The 19,955-nt window shown below is 40.3% G+C and overlaps 1 protein-coding gene and 1 long non-coding RNA gene across 2 annotated transcripts; one reads left to right on the forward strand and one right to left on the reverse strand.

The window, feature by feature from the left end:
* The first annotated feature begins 1,101 nt into the window (after positions 1 to 1,101).
* On the forward strand, positions 1,102 to 15,512 carry foxred1 (FAD-dependent oxidoreductase domain containing 1). The gene is made up of 11 exons (XM_085174149.1): positions 1,102 to 1,536; positions 1,948 to 2,168; positions 2,366 to 2,476; positions 3,185 to 3,303; positions 3,656 to 3,750; positions 5,834 to 5,935; positions 9,012 to 9,088; positions 11,914 to 12,074; positions 13,442 to 13,571; positions 14,137 to 14,241; positions 14,483 to 15,512. Exons 1-11 carry the CDS (start codon positions 1,377 to 1,379, stop codon positions 14,735 to 14,737), a joined length of 1,536 nt encoding a protein of 511 aa, XP_085030275.1. The 5' UTR covers positions 1,102 to 1,376; the 3' UTR covers positions 14,738 to 15,512.
* LOC146510409 (uncharacterized) lies at positions 15,349 to 19,244 on the reverse strand. Its single transcript, XR_014876385.1, has 2 exons — positions 17,555 to 19,244; positions 15,349 to 17,521 (listed from the first exon to the last, which is right to left on the reverse strand). It is a non-coding gene; the product is annotated as an uncharacterized LOC146510409 (long non-coding RNA).
* Between the last annotated feature and the right edge of the window lie 711 nt (positions 19,245 to 19,955).

Genomic DNA, 19,955 nt, shown 5'->3' on the forward strand with positions numbered 1-19,955 from the left:
TACACATTTTGTATTTAAAATTCTTTAACAACATACTGTGCATCAGGCTGGATTATTACCATCAATGTAGACTTTAACATAATTAAAATGTATTTTAAAAAATTAAATACTGTATAGGCATGGAATGCTTCACATTACAATTTATTTAAAGACAAAATGAGATGTGTTTTATGTTTCTTTCATTGAAACAGGTGTATACCTAAATAAATTTTATAAATCTATTCAGTTATTTAGTAAATATTTGCTTTCTGATTTTACATTTTTCTACACAAAAAAGCTGAAAACATAAGATTTGAAAGTTTACTGATTAAATGTATCTAACAGTGATGACCCCAGCATGTATTTCTGAGAATTGCATTTAAGCGGTCAGTTAATTAATAGATTAATCAGTACACGATTATGCCATTTTACATTTTTGTGTTTTGGATCACTGACTGAATCAAAAAATTACATAAAAAATATTTCATAAGTACTTATTAACTATCAGCAGGGAAAAATTAGCTGACAACCTTAAATGTTATATAAAAGCTATATAAAGTTTGTATATTCATGTGTGCATGGGTTCATTTAAACACTGGCATGGGTTCATTTAAACACTGGACACAGGAAAATGTCAGCATCATGCACATTTCCTGGATTCAGTGACTTTTTCTGCTCCAGTGTGTGGATATCAGCATCAGTTTGCTGTGGAAACGCCCTCTTTAAATAGGCATCGGTTCATATTCATCTTGAATTTATTCAGTTAAATTATATTCCTTTGGACCTCCAAAATATATCATACTTTATGCCTGTGTTGTGGAGCTAAACAATGAAGCCAACAAGAAAAAAAAGGGTCTGCTACTGTTATTTTTTGCATCCTTTGCAAAATACATCTTGTTTCTTTTGTATGTGGGGTGAAATCTGGACATATATATCTACACACATACACAAATAAAAAGTACAAATCAGATTCTCCAATTGTGGAACAGTTTGGAAGATATGAAATTAATCCGTGTGATTTTTTTAAGGGGGGCAAAATAAAAGTTTTTAAAGCTATTGCACTGCCATTACTTTAAGTACAATTCAACTTCGAGCGTTTTTTATTGTTAATGGTTGCTTAGGTGCGGATTTCTGGCTTCTGAAGTGTCAGAAAAGGTGAATGCATCACTGCTTCACACACTAATCCGCTAAATGGTCCAGATTGGTTCTTTTATTTTGAAGGACGCTTAAGTGAAACCGGTCGTGCTGCGTGTTTTTGTCTTTGTTGGTAGCGCTGCAAGGTTAGACCATTAGTGCTGTTGTGATGGAGGAAGAATGAAAGTTTGCTCACGCTGCTCTTGTTTTGGTTTGCATCGTGTTTTACTTTAGCTAGCCGATTAGCTTACTGAAGCCCAGCCATGTCTGCCATGTGGCGGCGGCTGCATGTGAAGGTGGGACCGGCTCGTGGATTAATCACCTCCAAAAAGGTGACACGTCGATCCACATGGCTGAACGGACACCTGTCTCTGTGTCAAAGCTTTAGCACTGGCACATCTCTACGAAATGACTTCTTCAAAGGTGGGAGTAACCAGGAAACGACTGTTGTGCAACTCAGCAAGCCAGCTTACATTTAAAAATACTAAAATTATCAAATGGTTTGTTTTTCTATAAATATGTGAAACTTTTAGGATCCCGCTAAACAGTTTTAATACGCTACTAGAAGCCTGTCTGCAATTCGGTTGCATACAGTGTTTCAAATAACAACTTTTATAGTTCTTTGCACTAAACTACTAAACGATTTGGCCGAAAATTCAAAAGGAACAACCATGCATGTTAATTTGCGTTAAAGGGTTTGTAATGTATAAACTGTTTTATATGCCGTATTTGAGAGTGATAGCTAAAGTACCAGGAAGCATTTTAATTTCGTAGCTGAAGGTAAACATTTGCAAGTTCTTGAGAGAGTGTAAAGTTTGGGGTTTTGTGGCTCAGATCTGGAGACCCATATGGAAGCTATGCGGAAGAAGGCGATGGACGCGCTTCCAGGGAGCAGCTGGACTCCTCTGGAGATCAACCCCAACCTTCCTCCAGAGAGGGCGGATATCGTGATCGTCGGAGGCGGGGTGATGGGCTGGTCCATCGCCTACTGGCTGAAACAGAAGGAGATGGTGCGCGGAGGGGTGCGGGTCCTGGTTGTGGAGAAGGACCCAACGGTGAGGGACTGAGAGATAATGAGTGTAGACTAGCAGTGTCACTTTATTCCTTTCAAAAATTTGCATGATTTAAATCTATTCACTGTCAGGAGAAAGGATCATACTGTGCTCATGAGTCATGTCCTCACTGCTGTTCAAACTAATCCTCGGCCTTTTCCTCCTCTTATTCATAAACTGCTCCCCCTGACTGTTCGCAGTACTCCCAGGCCTCCACAGTGCTATCTGGTGGGGGGATCCGACAGCAGTTCTCCCTGCCGGAGAACATCCACCTCTCCCTGGCCTCTGCCGACTTCCTGAGGAACATCAATGTAGGTCACTGGAAATGAACAATGAGGCTTTTAATCATTAAATGTGACAGAACATGTGCTTTGTTAATATGTGAACACTTGTTGTGGAAGTTTTCCATTTAAATAAAGCCTGCAGACGAGCGGTGAGCGGTAGCTAACATTCTTTAATCAAAACACACAAAGAACAGACAACCAAGCTTGGTGGAGAGCCTACATGACCACGGGGAAGACGGTCAGCAGAGTCTCCCCAGCCTAGCATGGCTCTCAGTTAAATACCTTCTTCAGGTACAAAAGGCAGTATACAGCTGTTTCACACCTTAAGGTTCACACTCCCTTGCTGAGTCCTCGAAGAGACAAAAGATCCTTCCTGTGGAGTTGTCTGCTTCCCCCAACTTCCCTACTAGACCCCCACCATTTGTCTTACTGTATGAGTGTGAAAATGTGAAATCCAGTGGCACCAAGGCATTATACAATAAAATAATGTGATTAATACATAAGTAAAAGAAATTCCTACACAACACTTTATAGCCATGTCAGATGAGATCAAAGAGGACCTATTATACTTTTTTCTGTCATACAGTGCTGTGAAAACCCCCCCCCCCCCCCCCCCTTCCTGATTTTAGGACTTGTACATCTCAGATCATCAAACAAATTTTGATATTAAATACAAAATGCAGTTAAATGTTTTATTTAAAGAGTGCAAACTGTCACACCTCTGAATCCCGTCAGGAGCATCTCGGCATGTTGAACGAAGACCCCATAGACCTGCAGTTTAACCAATCTGGATACCTCTTCCTGGCCAGTGAGGCGGTGGCTCACATCATGGAGGAGAACTACAGCACCCAAAGGTATCAGGCTCAAGAAACCAGTGCTCACACCACAGTAAAAACCCACAGTGTGTAACGTGAAGGGCCGTGAACGGTCATTTGCCATTATTAATTTTCAGAGTTGCAGTTAATTTTAAAAATGTCCTGATATATTTACATTTTGGAAAGAAACTGAACTCATAAAACAGCCATAGGGTTTATAAATTATACATTTTTCCATTTTCAGTCTTAGAGGATTTCTGTAAGGTGCTAGAATGAATCAATAAAAACACTAAGGACATTTTTCATCTTATTCTGTGATTAGTTACATATTAGTTGCTAAGTTTGTGAGTTTTTGGGATATCAGAAAGCTAAAATTGAACTCACATTTCAGGTACGCTGGAGCCAAAGTGTCTCTTCTGTCTCCGACACAACTGAAGGAGAAGTTTCCGTGGGTAAACACAGAGGGTGTGGTTCTTGCTTCATACGGTGAGTTCAAATAAAATGTGAACTGAAGGTCTGTAATGATTATCAGCAGCCACACCAGACAAGGTCGAGACCTGTTAGCTTCTCATCACTGATCATGATTGACTGCAGCTGTTATTTTATTTTTTCTGGCATAAAAAGAATTTGTTTGGTAGCACTGATGATACTCAGAACAATTGGAAAGCCTATTTTTAAACAACAAGTCTAAGATCATTTCATAAGTAAGTCCAAGTTATTCAGATGTGTCACCACTTTACCAAGATCTGGAAAAACCAAACAGGCTCGAACGTGCCACGAACCAGAAACTGTTGGAACACAAACGCCACTGTCCATAGTAGAGGAAGTTTTACGCCACCGTGGACTGAAAGGGTGCTGACCAAGAAAGAAGCTCCTGCTTGAAACCAGACACCTTCAAGCTCAACTGAAATTTGAAATTCACCTTCTAGAGAAAAGTTTTATGGTCAGATAAAACAAAGGTTAGGCTATCTGGCCACATCTATGAAGGAGTAAAGGTGACGTATTCAAACCAAAGAACAATGTACCAACTGTGAAGCACGGTGGTGGCAGCATCACTTGGGGCTGTTTTGCTGCCAGTGGTGCTGTTTTATTACACCAACCGGATTGAATAATGAAGAACTACCTCCAAATTCTTCAACTTGAACTCAAATCAACAGTTTGATGGTTGAAACTTGGACACTGTTGGATGTTCAAACAGGAAAATGATTCCAAACATACTTCACATCTGGTTTTGGGATGGATAAAGCAGGTGAACGTTAAGCTTCTGGAAATGCCTTTCCAAAGATCAACCTCAACCTTATTGAACATTTGTGGACTGTGCTTAAAAGGCACATCTTTACTAGGAAACACACCAGAAACACTCCAGCCAGAAGCTTGTGATGGTTAAAGTACAACTTGCTAATGGATATTTAAACAGATATTAGTGGAGGTGCATGTATATATTTGAGCATGAATGCAGAGGTTTTAACCTGGTGAAATCCAAAATAAATAAAAATTTGTGCACCCAATACTTGTTTTTTAAATTTCTTAAAGGCGTGTGCTGTACATTTATCACACACTGGAAAAATAACTGTTCAAAGAAATCATTAAAAGCCCCAAATTACCATGACATTCATGCCCATGAAGAACATGTGTAAACATCTGGCCACAACTGTATATTTGGCTCTGAATTTTGTTCTTATCTGTTTGTATTTAACTGAGCTGGATATCTACAGTGTGACTTTCTCTGCTGCTGTTTCGTGTTCTGCAGACTAAAGCTAAAGTGCTTTAGCTCGTGGCACCTGTAAATCCCATTAGAGTTCTTATTAACGCCTAAAGTTTTGACTTCCTCTTCTCGGAGAGAATTTCCACTAATGTTGAAAACAGTCTGCCTCTCTGTCCTGGGGCAACCAGTGTAACAAATACACACCAAATATATAAGTGAAAAATAGGCGCAAAAGCATTCATTAATCTGTGTTTGCACACCCAATTACATCACTGGATTCCTATCCAGCCAAAAATCCCCAACACCATCATTTGGGTCACGATGTTTAAGAAATCTGCAACACTTAAGCAGAAGATTAACTGTGATATATGAGCCTATGACACACTCTCGTTTTAAGACCTTAGAAAAACTAATCTGAGTAATGCAAAGCTGCAGCCAACAGTAATTTAACTTATCAACTTCTTTCCATCTGCTAATATTAGATGATAGTGGTGTGGAGTCGCCTAATTATTCTCCGAAAGCCCAGTTTTAGATCCTGATTTGTCTTCTTTTGTCACAGTCAGTAAGAAACGGAATCTATTCACATCTCAGGAGCTCCAGCAGTTCTCTCAATTATTACTATTAGTTATGGCACATTAAAGTACTGACGATAAGTATTATTCCCTGAAGTCTGGCATCACTTATTGATATTCAGAAAACCAGAAATGTTATATTTCAAGTGGCTAATGGTCTTTATCAAATGAATCGTTTAAAAGAGAAAATGTGCCAGTTTTAGTACTTATATCCAATTGTTCATGATTTCCTTGTAATATTCAGTAATCGTGCGCACTATTGTGACTGTCTGTCTGATCTTCTGTCATGCAGGGCTGGAGAATGAGGGCTGGTTTGACCCATGGTCTCTGCTGAACGCCTTTAAGAGGAAGGCCATCTCCATGGGAGCCATTCAGTGCTGTGGGGAAGTCACAGGTTCGCTACAGCGTCCTGACAACTAAACAAACACACACACACACACACACAGGGGAAATACGTCTGCTAAGAAGTTGTTATAATCCTATTTAGTGCTTAAGATTTATAGTTTTTGTATAAGCTGAATGTTTGTTTTTGAATTATTTTGCACAAATCAGAAGTTTTCATTTGGAAAATATAAGAATAGCTATAAAATTAATAAGAATCTTCACTTATACAGAGCTTAAATTAAACAGGGTGGAAGCACTGCCCGTGGAGCAGCTGTAAGAGTGTATTTTAGGTGTTTCTAATTAAAAAAAAAATTAATCAGTATTAATAATATTGTTGCCATAGGCATGTCGCTGGGGACACAACCCAGTCATTTTCATTTATACTAGCAGTGTTGGGAAGGTTACTTTTAAAATGCATTCCATTACAGAATACAGATTACATGCCCCAAAATGTATTCTGTAACGTATTCCGTTACGTTACTCAATGAGAGTAACGTATTCTGAATACTTAATATATTATCATGCTGTTTACAACTACATGAATGTACTATTGCTGTGATTTATTACTGTTACTGAAGGTCCGCGGCTCCGAACCGTAGTAAAGGCACCTCTGGCTAATACGGTGGGTTCCGTGTTGGGCTCGTAGCCAAAAACTAGCTATACTTTGTTGTCTGGGTCAACTTTGCTAGCGAAAGACAGAGAGAGGCGTTGAAAGGCTGCTTCAACGGAACTTATTGTTTTTGGAGGAAAACACGAACACGGTGTACAGTCGAGTCTTAATAGCTTACTTACAACTGGGCTCGTCAGGCTCTCTTCTTGGCTGCAGTGGTTATTATTATATTTACATGCTTCCAGCTCCTGTTTTTGCTCGATGACAGCTCATACTTTTCCTTTTTCTCCCTCCCTCGCTCACAGACACATAACGTGTATGGCAGTCCATTCTCCCTGCAGCACGGACTACACTGCCCATGATGCTACATTCTTTAGAGCTATACCTGTAGCATTCTGCCTATTAGCTTAGCACAACAACAACAAAAAAGCACTCTCTCACCCAGGAAACACGCAGAGAGAGAGCGTCACCCTGTAACCATGGCAACCGTAACGATGCCGCCTGGAACAACAGAATGTAGTTGTCAAACAAAACCCAAACAGTCCTGACCACAATATGAAACAGGGAAGTACCGCCGTGTAATCCATTTATTTCAACAAAGTAACTGTATTCTAAATACCACCTTTTTAAACGGTAACTGTAACGGAATACAGTTACTCATATTTTGTATTTTAAATACATAACGGCGGTACATGTATTCCGTTACTCCCCAACACTGTATACTAGCGCTCTTAACAAAACAAGCAGACCACAAAATCAACAGCAACCGGTCCGTTCTCTTTCCATTAATAGTGATTCGCTGTCCTCGACTCACCTTGTTCTTGCATAAGTGAGACGAGTCTAAAAACTCACTATTCACCATTATGAAGTGGTGGATTTAAAAAAAAACTCCACAATCTTTTCCTAAAGCTCAGTGGGTAGTTTTTAGTGCCTAAACAGAACCAGGGGGGTGACAAAGGGGGAATGAAGTGATCCCACTGGGAAGTGAAACGCTGTCTCCTTGCTTTTAAATCTGGAGCATATGCCCCCCCTCAAAAAAAAAATAAATAAGAAAAACAAAACAAAAAAAACCCTCCAGCTGCTTAGCACAGGCTTTGTAGGTCTCTAAACCAGGACGTTTATCCCTTGGTGACTGATGTTGCCACAGCTGGAGCCTCAAGGCACCAAAGGACACCTTGTGTGTTACACAGAGATTGAGGTTGCGTTTTACAAAACTGTGTTATGTTACACAGGCATCTGTATAAAAAGAATTCACTCGTATCACATCTTCAAACAGAGCAGACCAATAAAATCAGAGAAGGTTTTGTCTGTCTTAAGAAGAGATTCTGAGGAAGTCTCTGACTCTGCTGACCTGATTTCCTCAGGCAGTTTTCTTCATAGCTTTGGAGAAATATTAATCTTACATCATTCATTGGATGAGAGCACTGATAGAACAAGTAAAACAAGATTAGGATGTAGAAATTTAAACTTTGCTTTAAAACTGTAGTTACCATTTTTTGTAGTTTTAAAACATAAAGTAATATGTTTATGATAGATAAGCTATGAGGCGGTAAATAAGCAATTAAAATCATCTCTATGTGCATCGTTAAAGTCATATACACATTAATGAATGATCCAATAATGTATTCTCTTTTATTCTATATAATTTAACTTGAGGTACCTTAAATGTATTTTAATTGGCGCTGTCAGCGTTAATCTCGTTAAAATGACGTTAACGCCATAACCGCATTAATACGGCAAATCTCCGTTATGGAGTTGGTGCAGATCGCCCCATGCGTGGGGCTGCACGGCGCTAACGCATTAATGACCTACCACGCTAACGAGTTGACGCCATGCAGCCCCACCATGGGGCGATCCGCGCTAACTCGCTAACGGAGTTTTGCAGCATTAATGCGGTTATGGCGTTAACGTCATTTTACGAGACCTCAGGAATTCGCATGATAAGGTGGGGCCAGGTTTCACAATGAACTCACCCGAAACCCTGGCTGATTGGGACCCACACCCAGTTTCACACCTTGGCTCAGGCGATTAGAGGATCATCAGGGGGTCCTTTTGTCCCTCTGTGGGGGGAAACTCCCACTAGGTTTATATCTGGGACTCTCCACCATTTGACCTTAGAACTGAAGAAGCTTCTCGGATGATAGGTGAAACGTCTTCAAGTAACTTAAAGAAGTCCAGACGCTTTTCTTTGCAAGCTCCTTTGAATATTTCAGAAAACAACAACTAGTTGTTTGGCAACTCCGGGCTTCCGTACATGAGTATTTTAGTTTCTACATTTGCCTAAATAGCGAAAGGTCCCTGGTTGGATCCCAATAGGAGACAAAAGTCCCCTGTGTTTTGTCTCAGGAAGGGTGTGAAAATCTGTCAAATCAAATATCTGCTGTGGTGACTCGTTGTGAATAAGGGAGCAGCTGAAAGCAACTTCTTCTTCTTTTTCTTTGTGTTGAAAATTGGTTTTAATGTGTTTCTCACACAGAATTTAAATATACGACAAGCGTGATGATGACGACTGATGGAGAAAAGCTGGATCTGAGAAGAATAAAGTCAGTCAAAGTAAGTGGGGACTGCAAGTGCTGAATGTCTGTGAGATCAGTGAAGCGTATAAATCTGTTTATTTCTTATTCTGTGTGATCGCTAACATGCCAGAGAAGTGTCTGACTTGTACCTCCCTCGGTTTGGTTCACTTATGTTAATGTTTACTAAGCTTTAGAGGGGAATTCTCAGTTGCTGTGACACTTGTGCAGTGCAGTGTCTTCAACTGCTCAAATAAAACTTTATTGTATCATTAAATATACTAAAATATATTTACTAAAAGCTCTGCTGATTCTCAATGAATGTGTGAAGTCTGAATAACAACAGATGGATGGCATGTTCTTCAAATCCCTTCAGACCATATATCAACTGCAATTTCTTCCCAGGTGACCTCGTCCTGTTTAATGTGTCCCACACCGCCTGATTACTGGCACTAAGTACCTCATAAATTTGTCTTGTGGTGCTTTTAATACATTTTTTTAGAGCACTAAATCCAGGAGGGATTGTGGAGTGCAGGCAGGAAGGAGTCAGAAAGGGAAGCCATAAAACTTGTGAGCTGCATTATGTCATTAGAAATGTGTCTTAGGACGACTAAACTGTCTGACATCTGTCCAGATGAGGCAATATTACCATCAGCATAGAGATCCTTCACTGCACAATATATTACCATAGGATTATTATAATCTGTAGACTAATCAGTCATTAACCAACGTTTCCTGTATGTTCTCTGAAGAAACCTGGAAACATATTTTCCAGAGGTCATCAAATCGCTCTCTGCAGTTTTCTGTTACCTCAGGTGAAGGTCTTGCTCTTCCCTTAAACGATACTACTTTGCAACAATCAGAACATTTTAAAAACTCTTCACAGCTATTGCTATTGGTGTCCTCTTGAGCAGCTGAAACAGTGCCGTCCTGTCTGGGACATAGTGTGTGGTGTGAGATTTCTGGCACCAGGAATTTGGTAGTTTAAAGTTTGAAGGGTCTTCAGGAATCAGAGCAGTGGTGGAGTGCACCTAACAGGAGGATCGGGACATTTCCTGGTGTTCTGGGAGTGATTTTCACCCGCTGTCACAAATCAACCTGAACATATTTCATAATATATTGAGCAGAAACAGACTGAGCTCTTAGAATCCAGGGGACGGGCTCTGCTCTCACCCTCTCGCTGTGTTGTCTAAGTGCATGTTGGTCCAATAATGCAGCTTCTCTAAAGTCACGCAGTGTCTACCTGATTCATTACAAATAACTTTTGATCAGTCACCTGGTGAGGTGAATAAAAGAGAGAGGCTGTTGCTGAAGTATGTTCACCAGTCAGACAAAAACATGAGCTAAAACACACAAACTCACACACATTAGGCCTTATAGTATGGCTTGCCACTTGCCTGGACCTCTACAATAATAAGACTTCCATAGTACAACCCTGTGGATTAGACCAGTACCAAACCCCGGGTTTGGCACCGATCCGTGAGTCGTTTGGTACCGGGTCGTGAGAGTTGAGGCTTGGGTGTGAAATTTATGGTTTTCAGGGTTTTTATCTGTTTGTATCGTTATTTTTTTAAATTGTTTTTATTGTTAACTCAGTTTCCCTGGGTCTTTTCCCGTGTGTTATGAATAAATCCTCTTTTTTTTGGTACTGGTTTTACTTTGTTGTATTTATCCGCAACACCTTACAGGCCAGTGTCTGAAAATATTGTTGGACATAATATTGTTGGTCTGTGGTTGGTCTGTGGCGCAAAAAAGGTTGGGGATCGCTGGATTAGACCACCTCCCTCTATAAATAGGAAGAGACAACAGACAACAGGGATTTAACTATATTTAAGTTTTTGGGATTTATAAATTACAGTCCACTTTTAGCTTAAAGAAGGACTTTAATTTTACTCCTTGTTAATGAAGCTTGTTTGTCCTTTGAAATGGATTCATATTATTTTAAATAATTAGTAGGGTTGTATGTTGTTTATGGAATTTTGATCTCAATTTGACAAATATTGTGTGCTAAAAAAGGATTTCTTTAACCGGCCAACCTTTACATTAGAATTATTTTGATCTGTGAAATATGCTGAGCTACACTGTAAAATCTAATTAGTTCCCAGAACTCAAAAAAAATGAGGAAACTTGTTGCCTCAAAGGAATTGAGTAAAGCTTAGCTAAAAATGACTAAATTAGGACAACTTATTTATTTTGAGTACTCTGTACAAGCTCATTTGTTCCCAGAACTCAAGAAAATTGGATCAAGTTTATGTAAGATGACCAATTTAGGGCAACTTACTCATTTTAGAGTCCAAGAATGAAAATATGGACTTCAAAATCCAGCTGACTGATTGGCACAAAATACTTCTGTTAAAACTGTGCACAAAAAAAATCAGAGAAAGCACAAACGTGCATGATGGGTAGAGGAGGTAAAAGTGCATAATTCTGTACTTGTCTCTCTCCCTGTGAAATACGGCAGCTGGACCTTTAGCTAGCAACTTGAGATGCTGAAGTACAGCGACCGCAACTTATGGACACCTGCAGTCATGCCGGTGTTGTGCCAAAAGAATAAATAAATAAAAACACCGGCCCATTTTAACGTCTTTAACTATGCCTCACAGTTTTTCCCCTCTTTCATCTCTTTTTATGCCACATCTCCTGGTGATTAATACACGAGCAGGACTGCCTTTCATGTGTTCTTGCTCAGACTCAAATCGGTTTGATGTTTGAAGGCTCACAGTGCTGTGAAAAAATAACTCCTCTCAAGTACGTCAAACCAAAATTAATGGGCCTGTTTTGAAAATGTTGGGAGTAAAAGTAAAAAGTTTGTACTTCTCTTTTTTCCCCACCTCTGATGATGGGATGTCTGCTTGTGTCGAGCAGGTGCAGATGCCAAATAGCCTGGAGTACCAGCCAGTGGAGTGCGCTATTGTGGTGAATGCAGCAGGAGCCTTTTCTGGTAAACTGACCGAGATGCTGGGAATTGGCTTTGGCCCCAAGCAGTCCATCGCTGGAATCCCACTGCCTGTTGAGCCACGGAAAAGGTAGGCTATTGACTCGAGGGGCTGCTAGAGTTTTCTTTGAAAGGCAGTGCCTCATACGGCGAATCGCATCAATACCAGACAGCTTTTTTCAGACTCTGCACCCCGAAAATTGAAAAACCAATTTCACCATCTGCAGTCTTTTCATTTTACTCTTTCTCTGCATCATTTAGACTACAGATAAAAATGAATCTAAGTAGGATACAAGCGAGTCAGTCACATAACTTTAGTCGGCATGACCTGGACTGTTTGAGTATGTTTGAGTATGTATGCCATCAGACAAGTTTTATTATTCCTCAGACTCAAGCGTTCTGTGTAAATGGTGTCTTTAGATTTAGGTAGAGCCATTGCACCCCTACTGCCAGTCCCAAACTTGGATAAATGGGTGTGTTTAATACGAAAGGACATTCACCATTAAATCAAAAAATGAGATTTCCATACCAAATCAGTCTGGGCTCGGCTTAACAAAGACCACCTCCATTGGCTTTAGCTAACAGAGTGCTGATGGAAACTGTGCTACTGTTAGCTGAGAACAAAGGATGCTCGGGATAGGGTGAGATGTAGGGAGATGATTTGCTGTGCTGAATCTTAAAGGGAGCAGTCGAAAGAAGAAAAATGTAAAGAGGGAAAGTTCGGATACTTTATAATACAGCCTAATACTGCTGTACAATTATAATGTAAGGAGACGTTAGGATTCTCTAAAATTGTAAATATACAACACAGTGCAGACTGTATTATAAAAAAGCCTACCTACCCCATTTATACATTGCAATCTAAAAAAAGGAGGTTAGGCTAGTCTATAATATAACGTGTATCCTTAATAATATTGTGTAATTACAACTTAAGAAGGAAAGGTTAGTATAGTCTATAATATAGGCCACACCCTTAAAAATTCAATGATTTTTTTGATACTTTTTTCTTCTATTTCTTCTAAAACTCCCAAATGTTGCTTCCTTCCTTTCCTGCACCCACATTTTAAGTAATCATTGGGGCATGGTATGTTTAGGTATTGAAGGTCACCTCGCATGAATTCAGAAAAGCCACATGTTAAATTAAACTCTCACCTTAAGCTCTGGGCTGTGTTTTGAAAAGCTACCCATTTTTCTGCCTTATTTAAACCTCCACTAAATCTTTCCTCGTGCCGCCTTGAACGGCTGTCAAACCATCACATAAACATTTTATAAGACAGAGTTTTGAGCTCTCTGGATAATTCTTTGTAGACACTTTTCCACGCAGAACAGAGTAAATGTCTGATCACTTTCATGCCAGAGAAACCTCACTTACATCTTTGCATGAAATGAAATATCAGCTGATATAATGTCATACTGGATGTACGACTCTGAGCTGTTTACTTCGTTACTGTTTTTCAGGTATGTGTATGTGGTCCACTGTCCTGATGGTCCCGGTCTAGACACTCCTTTCTTAATCGATTACTCAGGAATTTACGTCAGGAGAGAGGGGTTAGGTGGGAACTACATCACCGGGGCCTCGCCAGAGGAGGTTGGTTTTTATCTCTGAGCTGTTTCTCCAAAAGTTGATTCTGTTCATCTGGACGTAGCGTTTTGTGGGAGAAACGTTTCGTCACTCATCCAAGTGACTTCTTCAGTCTCAGCTGACTGCAGGTTTCCCCAATCTTATAAACAGTACATTTGCATAATGACTGAAACAATGGGCTGGGAGGTCAGTTACTTAATCTTAATTATGCAAATTCTCATGACCATTGATCAAAGACCACTGATCAATGGCCATGAGTACCATTCACAGAGAGTTGGGGAATGGCTGCAATCACAGCATTGTAAGACGGCGACAGATGTACCCTTAGGCCCCCTCCTCGATTCAGAGATGGTCTTTCCCTTTTCACATAAATGGCCTTCTTGACTCCGCGCTCAAACCAGCGTTCCTCCCTGGAGGAACTCAAACGCTACGTCCAGATGAACAGAATCAACTTTTGGAGATTTACTTTCCTGGATGATTGAGAATGCATCAAGACGTCTGAGCTGTTTCCTTATGTTAACACACAGCTGAGCAAATCATGTCGTTGTTTGCACTGATTGTGTGTCCTCAGGCGGCAGAGCCAGACGTCAGTAATCTAGAGGTGGACCACAGTTTCTTTCAGGAGAATGTCTGGCCTCATTTGGCCTTTCGAGTTCCTGCTTTCGAGAAACTTAAGGTACAGTTGGGAAAGTGTGGTCACCCACGTCATGTGGTGACTGCCAGCATTACAGCATTATTATCAGCCAGAACTGGTTTTATTTTGAAGCTTGCAGATTAATTTTATTGTATCCATATTTTAAGTGAGTTAAATTTAAAAACTTGGTACAGAAATGGGCTTTTCCAAAACAAAAACAATGATTATGAGCTCTCTTTATCACTTAGAATAACATCATTTGTCCTCACATTCTTCCCCTCAGGTGACCAGTGCCTGGGCAGGTTTCTATGACTACAACACCTTTGACCAGAACGCCATCATCGGTACGCACCCCCTGATCAACAACATGTACTTCGCCACGGGCTTCAGCGGCCATGGCCTGCAGCACTCGCCTGCAGTGGGTCGCGCTGTGGCGGAGCTGATTCTGGACGGAAACTATAAAACGCTGGACCTGAGCGGCTTCAGTTTCAACCGGATTCTGACGCAGGAACCAAAGCTGGAGACGAACATCGTGTAGCTGAGCCGAACCCTGATATCATATCTTTCACATCCTGCCGAAGCCAAATTATTATAACCTAAGTCTTATTTTTGTAGCTGGAAACATAACTTTAATGACACAAATTGATTTATCTTAGTATAATTTCTACAATCCAGACAAGCAAAATCAAAACCTCAGTGATTTAAGAAAAGGCCCGAATACGGCACATTTCCATCCTTCAGGAGCTGCGGGAATTATGTCTCCTGACCATTTGGGACTGCAAAGAGGTCAGATGTCTCAGGTTATTATTAGACATCCTGCCAGGTAGTGACAAAATAATAAAGGGCCTTTAAAAGATTCGTCTTTAAAGATTTTAACACAGTTCTCACAACAGCAGGCTGAGAGAACATTTATTTGGTTCTTTAAATTAGATTTTTCATAGTGTGATCTCTCTGATGTGTCACTGAAAGACATAAATAATTTTAAGATATGGGACTCATTTATATGTTGTTTTTTCTGATGTGTAGCTGACGTGTGATTAGTTATTAAAATTAAATTATTTGGCTGTCACAGCCTCAAATCTTCACTACACAATTATCACAGCCAAATGGTGATGATAGCTGATATTGTTAATCAATTTTACGACTTTCTGTTGTAGTTTATAATCTGATAATAAGGAAAAAAATGTATGTATTAGTGATCCTACTTTTTCAATTTTAAAAATTACAACAACAAAAAACAAATAAATTAAGGTATTAATGGATATTACCAAAAAATAATGAGTCAGTATGCCCTAAATTTTACTTTTTCAGCCTGGATTTTGATACATTTATTTATTATTTTTAAAGATTTTGAAATTTTTCCAATTCTCAGGCACACACATTTTCAGAAAACACTATTTAAGACCTTAAACACATTAAACACAAAAAACGCAAACAGTAAAACGGTTACAGACTATGTTATAAACCATAATAGTAAAAGTGTCATATTTAATATAACAACCCTGGAAATGACTTCCTACAAGATTTTGTTTCAGAATCAGAGCACCTACTCTGCTCAGGCTCTTTTATTTTGAAACTGACTGGGTCCTCTGTGCATTTCAATTTGGTAAACTATCAAGCGTTGAATTGAGTGGGCACCGTCAGCCGGTCACGTGGCCACGCCCCGCTTATTGCTGTGATGAGACCAAAGGTGTGGTGAACTGAATTATCCTTTAATTTGGGCTTTTTCTGTGCATATAGAACATGTTTTAAATCAAGAGTTGAATTCTTTTAAATGATCATTTGATTTCATTTAATAATGAACCTTACTGGCAGCACCAGTATCTTTTATTAGTCTGATTTCAGAGATTTCATGTTGCTTTCTAAAGAAATCAGCAGGAGGAACCACTGAGAATAAAGTGGAAGGAAAAGATGCTTCTTCATTAGAAGACAAAAAATATGCATGGAGGTGAGCCAGCAGCTGACTCACTCCTGATACAGAATAACAGGAATAACTTCTGCTTTCCAGATTTCCACTGAACTCGGCTGTTTGGCACCGTTACGCAGTCGGAACGTGCAAATTTAGAGTGAAACATCATCAGATGCATATGTGCTGTCCCATGCAACGGTTTAACTGTGGTACTTTTAACGGCTTTGTATACTTTTTGTATATTTTTCTAATTTGATCAATATACTGTAAGTGTGTTGTATTGATCAGTGTAATTAAATTTTTATCAGTAAGACATTTTTTCAAGAAAAACGTGGAGTTGTTGCCTGACTTCCTGTTTCCTTCATTTGTTGCCGCTGCTCCTCTTTTAAATCTCCAGAAGGAATAGGCATAAAAAAGGTGCAGTGACTCATTTAAGTTTAGAAAGAAGAAAAGCTAATTTTCCAAATAACTAATTAGTGACAGGACCATCAGATTATCCTGTGTAAGCTGAACTTTGCAGTTTCCATGTCTTAAAAAACATCATTAAAAAAATGTCTTTGATGATCATCTGCTTAGCGAAAGTGAAAAACTATATCTGTCATACACTTAAATGTGTAAATATATATAAAGTGGTGTTATCTGCTTTCTCTCAGTGTGATTTACTGTCAGAAGGTTTACTCTGTATTGAATTTGTGTGATTAAACAGCGCACAAAAGGCGGCACAGCAGGTGGTCAGTACGATCATAAATATACAGATACTGAACCTTTTCAAAATAAGACCTTATCATATGTAGACACTCTCAAAGCATTTCATTTCTTAAAAACATCCGCCTTACTTTCTTATCGAGCACTGCAAACGAAACTATAGTCTTTTATGCAGGAGTTCCTGGTGTTTTACACAAAACATGCAGCAGATGGAGCCATTTCAGTGGGTAATTTTAAGCTTGGAGCATCATCACTTCTGACAAGTTTCATGTAAACTGTATAGATTTAGAACCCAGAGCTAGGTGATTAATTCAAGTCAGTACCACAGCTGCCACTTGTATATTTTGCCTGTGATTATCATGCGAGTTAATATTTCTTCGGGGCACACATGTAGGCAGCAGGAGCTGCGGTCTGGATGCCAGATCGGAGTCTGAACGTTTCAAAACAGACTTTTCATTTTTCATAACAAGACTGGATCTGTTTATTCTAAATATATTCAGAAATTAACCTTTCAAACTGGAAAATGTCACACTGGTGTGGATGATAAAAAAAAATGAATACTGCTGTAAGGTCAGGGGAAAGAATTCACTGGCTACAATGATGCTTTTTAGGAAGAAGGATGTACACCACAGTGATGAGGTGCATAAGAAGGGGAAAAGGTGAAAACTGGCCCTAGTAGGTCTAAGGGACAACCCCCACTACCTTGGACTCTTTACCTTGTGGTTTTAGAACTGAAGAAACCTCTTGGATGAGGTGAACCATTTGTTGTTTTCAATTAGTGGTAGAGATAGTGATAGAGAAATCACTTACGTAAATACAAAAATGGTAAATGGCCTGTATTTGTATAGCGCTTTACTAGTCCCTAAGGACCTCAAAGCGCTTTACACATTCAGTCATCCACCTATTCACACACACATTCACACACTGGTGATGGCAAGCTACATTGTAGCCACAACTGCTCCGGGGCAGCTGTGGCTACATTGTAGCCGCAAGCTACATTGTAGCCACAGCTGCCCCGGGGCGGCTGTGGCTACAATGTATTATTTGGTGTGTCATAAAAATGATAGGTTATCTTTCCCCATTGGACCATGTTGTGAATTTGATCAAAAGTGACACTAAATATTAAAAAACGTGCTGGTGAAGGGCCCCGATTGACTTCAGGGCTCCGTGCAAGTACCCACCGTTCCCACATAGTAGTCCATCTATAGTTTTTAAATGACAGAAAACTCTACAAGCTTAGGTCAATTTATCACAACTAAGACAGGCACCAGATCGTTCAGGATGGCACAGCTGCTCCCTCTTTAAAACCAGTGAAGAGGACTGCCAGGTGCTGCAGAAGAAGTACGAGCAGCACACAGCGACAAGTTTGGGACTAATTGCACCTGCAAGTGTTGCCTTCCATCGCTGAAAAACAATTTTGCATTATTTGTGGTTTCGCCTTGCAACTTCAGAGGAGTTTATGAACCATCCTGCTCCCCACAGACCAGACACCTCCGCATCCTCCACATCTCAGCTTCCTGCCGCTCAATGCAGCAAACCAGCAAAGACTGAATCATTTTGCACGGCAGAGTCAGTCACCGGCAAAACCCCACCAACAGGTTCCTTCACTGCCTCTGAGGTAAGTATGAAAGCAGAGCTGTGACAAAAGCCCCTCTGCCAAAGTTACAGGAAAGCAGTTCATAAACTGCCTTGAAAGTGGATCGTGTTTTCATCACAGAGATGGTAATGAGTGAGCTGTCGGGCTGAACTTAACCCCCTCCGTCATCAAATCAGCTCAGGGTACACACGATTAAAACCATTGGGGTTTATTTTACAGTTAAAGGATGTTGTGAAAGCCGCTCATTAAATCTGTCATGATTTATGTGGAAAGCCAAAGCAGACACAGAACCCAGTATAAATAAATTAAATGGTTTATTTGGATTGTCTGTGCTCCTTTCCATTCTGACTGGTCTGGTCTGTCTTGTTTTGGTTCCTTTCAACTGAATTAAATTCAATTTTATGTTATTTATTTCGTGCCAAATCACAATACCAGTCACCCCAAGGCACTTTATATTTTAAGCTAAAGACCCAACAACAATACAGAGAAAAGAGAGAAAAAAACCTCAACAATTACATGACCCCCTATGAGTAAACACTTTGGTGACAGTGGGAAGGAAAAGCTCCCTTTTAACAGGAAGAAACCTCCAGCTGATCCACGCTCAAGGAGGGGCGGCTATCTACAATGTGACCATCAACACTCCCAGGCTCCAACCTTCGCTTGCCATCTAGCTCGCTGTGCACCCAACCCCAGTGCCTGTCCTGGAGGGTGGTGAACAGGGTCCACAGCTCCATCCAGGCCTGGCCATTAGACACTGCCTTAAATGCTCTCCTCCTAGTTCTGGCTCCAAGAGGAGACCGCGGTTTCCCACTTCCAAGCAATGTTGTCCTGCACTTGGATTAAGCGTTTTGGATTGAACTCTTTCTGCTTCCTCTTCCTCCCTCTTCAAAGATCCACTTTGTATCACATTTAGAGTGAAAAATGGTGTAAAAATAAAAATAAAACAATAAAAATAAAGTATTTTCTCTGAACAGTTGTAGTTGACGTGCTCTGACTTTGTTGGTCACAGCAGTTTCTTGGAGTCCTGCTGGGAGAATGTGATGATTGTTAATGGTCTGCACTTATTCAAAGGAGCTTGCAAAGAAAAGCGTCTGGACTTCTTTAAGTTACTTGAAGACGTTTCACCTCTCATCCGAGAAGCTTCTTCAGTTCTAAGGTCAAATGGTGGAGAGTCCCAGATATAAACCTAGTGGGAGTGTCCCCCCACAGAGGGACAAAAGGACCCCCTGATGATCCTCTAATCGCCTGAGCCAAGGTGTGGAACTGGGTGTGGGTCCCAGTCAGCCAGAGTTTCAGGTGAGTTCATTGTGAAACCTGGCCCCACCTTATCATGCGAATTCCTGAGGTCAGATGGCCCAGGGTGTGAGTGGGCGTTAAGGCGTCTGGGAAGGGATCTCAAAACTGGATTATAGATGGCAGAGAGTTGGTGTCGTAAACCACCGCCTCTGTTCAAAGATGGCCGCTCACAGTGGACATAGATGGCTTCTTTCACTCCTCTTTCAAACCATCTGTCCTCTCTGTCCAAAATGTGAACATTGGCATCCT

The sequence above is a fragment of the Neolamprologus multifasciatus genome, chromosome 10 (assembly GCF_963576455.1).
Source record: "Neolamprologus multifasciatus chromosome 10, fNeoMul1.2, whole genome shotgun sequence".
Lineage (NCBI taxonomy): Eukaryota > Metazoa > Chordata > Actinopteri > Cichliformes > Cichlidae > Neolamprologus > Neolamprologus multifasciatus.

Coding starts and splice junctions, on each gene's coding strand:
- foxred1 (XM_085174149.1), top strand. CDS start 1,377: ATGTCTGCCATGTGGCGGCGGCTGCATGTGAAGGTGGGACCGGCTCGT. Junction 2,169..2,365: donor TTGTGGAGAAGGACCCAACG/GTGAGGGACTGA, acceptor GACTGTTCGCAG/TACTCCCAGGCCTCCACAGT. Junction 12,075..13,441: donor CCTGTTGAGCCACGGAAAAG/GTAGGCTATTGA, acceptor ACTGTTTTTCAG/GTATGTGTATGTGGTCCACT.